This window comes from Watersipora subatra, chromosome 5, assembly GCF_963576615.1.
Source record: "Watersipora subatra chromosome 5, tzWatSuba1.1, whole genome shotgun sequence".
Classification (NCBI taxonomy): domain Eukaryota; kingdom Metazoa; phylum Bryozoa; class Gymnolaemata; order Cheilostomatida; family Watersiporidae; genus Watersipora; species Watersipora subatra.
Window position 1 is genome coordinate 50,799,503 of NC_088712.1, and position 8,236 is coordinate 50,807,738.

General features: G+C 31.4%; 1 protein-coding gene across 1 annotated transcript; it reads right to left on the reverse strand.

Moving 5' to 3' along the window:
- Window positions 1-493: 493 nt before the first annotated feature.
- Window positions 494-7,799, reverse strand: LOC137397446 (uncharacterized). The gene is made up of 3 exons (XM_068083735.1): window positions 7,598-7,799; window positions 3,667-4,308; window positions 494-633 (listed from the first exon to the last, which is right to left on the reverse strand). Exons 1-3 carry the CDS (start codon window positions 7,797-7,799, stop codon window positions 494-496), a joined length of 984 nt encoding a protein of 327 aa, XP_067939836.1.
- Window positions 7,800-8,236: the final 437 nt, after the last annotated feature.

Here is an 8,236-nt window from a genome sequence, read left to right on the forward strand (position 1 = left end):
GTTATGCATATAGCAATCACACCTGTCTGACAATTATGACATAACAGTAGGGAAAACTGACCTACTTTCATGTTAAGTAAACAATATTTGCAAGTTCTCACCAATTGAAAAAGTCAAAGAGAACGGTAAACAATGTGTTTTAAAACTTGTAAAACTAGCAATAGAATCATGGTAATTTATGGGGGTAACTGTGACTCCTATATTTTAAGACAGCAAGATTCTTTAGAGTAATATTAATAAGTCATCAGTATTACTTATACTTATAGGTTGTCTAGTCTAAATGAATAATGAAAAAGAATTAAATGTAAATATACAACTTTATAATTTGATGAATAAAAATATATACGTTTAAATTATCTAATAAATCATTATTTAATAATTGAAGCAAGCGGAAATGGTTAACATGTGCCAATGAAAACATTAGAGAAAAAGAAGATTCCATAAAACTAATAAAGACAATGAAAAAGCAAAGAGGTCATAAGTTAGTCCTATCCTACTGAATATCAAACCTAAGTAGACCCTCACTCCTAGCAGCCACCCAGAGAGTGTTCTCATTTATACACATATTCGCAAAAGCATCTTTATCCTTGAGTTCGGAAAATTTAGGATGATTTATTTCTCCTTTCACATCACCTGTCAAGTAGACACAGTTCTAAACGTGACCTTTTTATTTTGTGTAAGTGGACTATCAATCAGTAATCATTTGTTCTATGGTATTTTTTACAGAAACATAAATAGGCATAAAGAGTTGGCTATTAAATATATTATGTATTATATATATTATATATGTTGGTATATTAAACAGAAAAAACATTAATACTTATAAAAAAGTGTATTACAAGTACACCTAAGGCTAAACAATATTCCCAGAGTGCAATGTGAGTAACACACACAACAATGTGGATAATAGTAATGAAACTTATTTCAATTCCTAAAAAGTGACTACATGATACCAGCTACAATGGGATGTAGTATGGGTTACACCAAAGTTCTACTTTCATATGTATTTGCCGAATAATCTGGTTTTAACCCAACATTCTTTTATGAAGTCAGAGAGAAATTAAATTGTTATACACTTATTTAATAATATTTGTCCGGAAAGGAAAGTAGCTTATACTGCTCCCACTTTTATAAGTTGTTTTTTACAAAGATTAAGCATGATTTTCAACCATATTGCTTAAATACCATGTGATTTTTCTGAAGGTGTACGTTCTAATGACTTATAAATATAACAAAAAAATACTGAATTGTTCAATGTTCAGCAACATACTTGTACAAAGATGTTCCCTAAAAAATTCACCCGCAAGTTAGTAACCTAAATGTAACCCTGAAATATTGAAGTTATAAAAGCAGATAGTAAAAGTTGTAAAGTGGCTGTACACAGCTTGAACAGTAAAAAACGGCAAAAATAATTAATGAAATTGATAATCATTATTGTTAAGTTTTAATTTTTGGTATCGGTTTAAGTTTTTATCAGTTTAAATGTTTTAAAAGTTTTACTGTACACACTTTTAAAAGTTGATTTTCACAAAGATGAAGCATGATTTTCAGCCATGTCGCATAAATACCTTTTGATTTTTTTGATGATGTACATTCAAATGACTTATAAATACAACAAAAAATTACCAAGTTGTTGAATAGTCAGCAACATACATGTACGAGGATGTTCCCTAAAAAATTCACCTGAAAGTTAGCAACCAGAAAGTCACCCTAAAATTTTGAATTTAGAAAAGCAGATCGTATAAGTTGTAAAGTGGCTGTACGCAGCTGGAACAGTAAAAAAGTGGAAAAAGAATTAATGAAAGTGATAATCATTATTGTTACGTTTTAATTTTTGATATCGATTTAATTTTTTATTGGTATCAATGGAACTATTGAGGCAAGCAAACTGTGTGTTGAGTGCCATGTGATGAACATAACTACCTAAGTGTACATGACAAGCAATGTTAATGACAGCTAATTACATGTAGGTCAGCGTTACAAAAGACCAATAATCGGTTGTTATTACTGTCATCACTAATAACAACCAAGTTTGTTGCTTGTGTATTTGAGTGAACGTTCCTATCATGAGAATAAAAGCTAGAAAAACGGGGAATCCAGATTGCTGAATTATTCAGAGAATCTTTCAGCATCAAACTCAGCCTATATATCAGGATATACAGTACCTATTACCATAATTTAATTTAATTTATAATTATATTTTATAATAATATTGCTTAGTTACTTATGACAATATTTGAAATGATATTTGTTGCCTATTACGTAGAGCTGTATAATAAAAAGCAATAAATTTACTATCTGGTTTATCTGTTCCATCATCTTGTTGTTCTCTTGTTATATTGCATGTTGCATTTTTGATCGATGTGATTGATAAAAAAGTTATCTGCATTTCAATCTATATATATATATATATATATTTCTCAAAATTTGTCATTTATTTTTGGTATCTCCAGCTTTAGATCTTAAAATTTTGGAATAACAATTCCGTATCGCAGAAGTTTTGGTTTCGGACCCTCCAGTTTGCCAGTCAGACACTGTGCCAACTCAGCCACACAAACTTTATCAATTCACTAAGCGATATATGTTGCTATATGGGAGCAAATACGCAACGGCTTGCATACTACGCAGGGTGATTGTGTAACGTCACAAAGCCTGTAGCTCTTACTGAAATGCTTACTGAAATTATGCATTGGCAATGTGCCAAGTTGAAAGCAAGTGGCAGGCAACTCCTATTACCTCTCATTGTTTACAACCTGATTTTTAATATTCGGGCATCGTTGAGTAGCGCAGCTACGCGAAAATACTATTGTCAATGGCATTAGCTTATTAGCTATTTTCAATAAAATTCAAACAACAATGATAATACTTATTACTAAAAGTAGTTAATGATTTAGGCAACATAATAGGTTATAAAGTAGTTTATATTGTGCCTCTTCCTGTTGATATCTTGTTTTACTAAATGTTCTATTTGTTATACCCCGTACATATGACTAGTTATTTCACCACGACAAAGTGATAACATAAGTTGTCTTCTACCAGCTAACATAATTGTATGAATCTTAAAATGAGGTATGAATTACTATAGTATACAAATTAAATTATAAAATAATTGTCTTTAAATAATTATGATATTAAAGAGCTAATAACAAGAAAGACCACCAGAGTAGAAAGTTATCAATATGATGATAGTTGAGAGTCATTAACTCTAGCTAGCTAATTTTCCATTTTTGCTAAAAGATGTAACAAAAATAATATTCAAAACTAAAGCGGGAAAATGATTTGAGCATTGTTTAATCACACACAGTTCAGCCATGTAGTAAGTTTGCAAGATAAGCACTATTGAAAAATAATGTACTAGCTTCAGTCCATAACAGTGCATGTATGATAATCATTAGATAATTATAATATAAAATATTAGCTACTATACAGACCGCTCGGCATTGCGCTAGGCCTAATCAAAATCTGCAGCAGTTCTCAGCTGATCAAATTAACCTTTCTTAACAACAGTGCTACATACATCTGTTCAATGTAGTGAGTACAGATATGCTGAAGTATTCTTTCCTGCAATTAAATCTACGTACTTTTCGATGCTTTTTCCATCAATTAATTGTTCAAAAAAGAATAAACTGCTAACTAATAATACTGTTGTGTCAGCAGTAGACTCACCTGACTGATGAGAGAGCAGGAACAGTACTCTACTACTGCTGGACCAAGTCAATACATCTTGACTAGTATTACAGCAAACACCTTTGGGATCAGCAACTTTACAGCTGGTCCATCTTATTGTGCCATCATTTCTCAGTGAGTGAACTTCGTCTTCAATGAAGTCACTGACTATGATACCCTTTGGGTGGCTGGTGGCTAAGTAATTAAGGCTAGTAAATATAGCATGCAAAAAAGGATCAGCAGTTTCACCAGTTAAGTAATAAACACATAGCTGATGATGCTCTGAGTCAGCAACATAAACCTTATCATTAGTAACAGCCAGCTGGCTAGTATAAGCATAATCAGGTACAGACCACCTCCTCAACTCATTATAGCTTTTTCCATCATACACAATAACTTCTCTTTTACACCCTGGTTTTTTCGCTTTGCACAATGTGTATATGCAATCTTTGTACCACTGGATGGATGTGATATTACCATCATATACAGATACAGTCTTTACCACACTTCCCTCGCTGTTACATACAATGAACTTGTTATTTCCTCCAGCTAAGATCTCCCCAGTAGATGTTCCATCTACAGAGTAGCAAGTATCAGCCAGGACTGTATCACAATTTCCAAGAGTTGTCTGCTCCTTAAGCCCTGCAAGTATAATCAGGCAATAGTATAACTAACAATACCGATATGTAATATTAAATCTGGACCACGTCTAAACTACTTGGAGTCAATATAGAAAAATGAAGTCTATAAATAAATTACATTCAGTGAGTAACTCAGTAATACACATTATCAGGTCTGTGATAATAGTAATACTAATAGTGAATACTAATAAAATGCTAGAGTTGTGAGGTTACCAAGGCATGTTAATAATTCTTTTACATATTTTGTTGCAAAACTTATTTTATTATTGCATTTTGTTTTCCAACTCTAAGAAAAATTGGCACTTAAAGTAAAAATAGTCTAGGAAAAGAAGAGGATAAAAATTAGCACTATTAAACAAATTTTGAAAATGTTAAAACAAATTTTATTTATTAAAAAGAGGTTCTTTTGGGTTTTGGTAAAGTTTTTAAAATATTTGCATTTATCTAATAATTTAATGACTCAAATTACATTCATTGGGCTTAAATGTAATAGGAAGCTCTAATAAAGTTGCTAGGCCATTTACAACAAAAATTATCAGCAAGCAAATATTATTTTTCCTTGTTTTTGATGAAAACAGATTGGACAACTACTGCATTATGTAATTTAGAAATTACATATAAAAACTCAAATAAACTTTGTAAACAGTCTGAAGAAAAATTTATTAAAAACCAAAAAGTATTTTGGTAAAGTTTTTGAATTAGAGGCTTTGAGACCTACTTTACCCTGTTTTAGATATGTTGAATAATGCTTAATAGATTACAAGGCTACCTTGGAAGTTTTATATAAATATAATTGTTTAATTCTATCCATCTAACTTTTATATAATGATTAAAACTCTTTATTTAATACAGTAACTTGCTTTATTAAACTAACAACTGTTTAAAACACATACAGCTGGTATTAGAGTTATTATGTGGACATCTATTGTGTTCTTCTCTTTGGTTAATTTAATGGTTTTAGTTTATCTATACTATTGTTTGGTTAAAGTTTTTGTGTGTTTTAATGTATTGTTATGTAACCTTTCATCTCATTATAAGCTCTATGTTTATATTTAATTTAATCGGATGCCCTGCGTTGCTACTGTATTAAAAATCAGCCTAAAACAAGGACAGGTAATGAAAGTTGCCCGCAACTCGCTATTAGCCTGACAAACTGCCATTGGATAATATCAGTAAGCGTGCTAATGAGAGCTATGGCTTTTCATGATGTTACACCATCACTTTGAGTCTGGATGGACAGCAGTGGCGTATTTACTCCCATACAGAGACATATATTGGCTAGCGAATTTATCCAGCTGGTGTGGCTTAATTAGTATGGTATCGTACTGGCCAATGGGAAGTTCTAAAATCAAGTCTTTTGCGATACGGATTTTTTATTTCAAGATTTTAATAGCTATAGCTGAACAATCACAACGACAAAAACATGAATACATACACAATAAATATTAAAAATATAGACTTATAATGGTGGTGGCTCTATGGAATATTTTACCTTAATTCTAGCTTTCTATATAAAAGTATGAGCTGTGCTACCTCGCATTTCCTGGGTAATAAAAAAGTCTTTGGTCAGAAAAGTAACTTTTATTTAACATACAATAAAGTTTCTCATTTTTAATTTCAAATTGCGTACCATGAGAAAGGTTTGGATGAAATAACTTCTGATGGGACAGTAACCTTTTTTATACACACACACACATTTATGCAAGAATTACATCTGAACCCTTTTTTAGTTGTTTTATTTTGTTCAATTTATTTGACCTGCACAAAAGTTTTCCCCATGATATAGATTTTGAAAGTTACAGTTGTTTGACAAAATTTTATAAACTTTGCAGATGTCTTTTTATCTCATATTTTATTTCAACAACACAAAACACTAAGAAAACAACTACACAATTGTTACTGGTGCAAATGTAAAAATGAGATATCGTACAGTCTTTGACTGACCAAATGAAAAGAGAATATCAAAGCTCTTTCCATAAATGTTCACAGGAGAAGCAGTGACCTTGACTCCATATATAGTAATTGAGCCTTACAAAAAATAACTTCTTAACAGGGTATCAGATCCCGCGGGCGCATTGCTAAAATAATTAGCATGTGGTTACATTGTATTGAATAGGATTACACCTTAGACCAAAAATTCCTAACAAGAGCATCGTAACGTGTGTGCGCATGCTAAATTAATTGCTATAGCTGGACAATCAAAACAAAAAGTACATTGATAAACACACAAATTTTAAGAAATATATATGTATATATATTTTTTCAACGATTCCTTACACCATGTATATCATGATAACACAACGTTCAAATGTTTCGAGAAACATATTTGTATTGCAATAATTTGATAGGCACATTTTTAACCAATCTTGATCCATAACCAAATTGATAACTGAACACATTGTACTTGTAAGCAGATTATTTACTCTACTGAAAAGAGAATTTTGGTAATTACGTTGTTTACAAGTACATATTAAAGAAAGCTTTGCGAAGTTCAATTTTGTATATTTAAATTACACAAATCATTGATACCAGTGAAGAAAGCAACACCTTGTTTGTACAGAAACAAAGTGTTAAGCTATCTCCGAACAACCTCAAGATCTTGTTTTTCAGCTGAAACAGATGCATTTTTTGTTTACATTTCAAGCTAATGGTATTGCCAAATGTTAGCATAACAAACATTTGGTTTTAGTTTGAAAGGCAATCTGTGATTTGGTTTTTAAATTTTACATTCGGTAAAAACAACTTGGGTTTTACATAAATTTTGTGGTTGCCATGAAAAGGCTCAAGTATTAAAATAGCTTTTCAGAATAATCTTCAGTCATTCTCCATTTTTGCTCAATGTTTATACACCGTGTCATTGGAGATTGAGCTTTGCTAAATACTTCTATCAAATTAGAATGGTTATTGCTACAATTGATCACAAATTACGATTACTAAGTTCTAGTGGAAATTTATGAAGGTCGAATTTATGTTTGTCATAGACTGAGGCTAATACTGAGACTAAACATTCTTATTTTACCGGCTGTATTTTTCAGTTAATCTTTTCTTTTTCATTACAAAGTTTAATATTAAATGAACACCACAATGTTATGAGTGTAACATATGGCAAAATACTGTACCGAATCTTAAAAAAAAATTTGCAGTCAGTCATCCATAATAGTAACTCTTGTTATGCTATCACCTGCAAAATTCTCATCCAATTATGATGAATTTGTAAAATGTGTTTCCTAACTCACATTCTCACACTATAAACTATAAAACACTTAAAATATGTTAAGATATTTGTTTACCACTAGACATCTGCTCCACAAGTCTTATAAAGTCAGTATCTATGACTTTCTCCATATCAGCACTATAATAGTCTAAGACAGACTGTGCTCCATTTTCTATCTCCTTCATAGCTTGTAATTGTAGTGATGTTCCCAGCTTGTCATGTTTACTAAAAACTTTAGGCAGTGTATCTGGAGTGGCTTTTGCAAGCTCTTGCTGCATTTTTGAAGCCAACGAATATCTCTGAAAGTTAAAAGTAGACCAGGTATTAGAAAAGGTCATGCAGACTGGCTGGGCTATAGTCTCAAATGATAGCTGTGAATTTAAAAAAAAAAATATTAGAGTTGTAGTAGTGGATTAAATATACATTGCAAATGCTTTATGCTAGTATGTCTAGACAGGTTCCTGTGTGCTAGATTGCATTTTTGCACTTTTGAGTAAGTGACTCTATTAATCCAAGAGCTAGCCTTTTTTAACACATTTCGCATGTCTGTGTTATGAAAATGACTCAATTCAATACTTATCATACCAGCTCAAAGATCATCGATCTAAAAAGTTCACACTGTGGTGCTCTTTTTTTAAGCGCAAAGTGAGAAATTAGCTATGAAGCAAACAGAAGAGTGAAAAGAATCATGTAAAACTTTTATTGGAATGTAAAA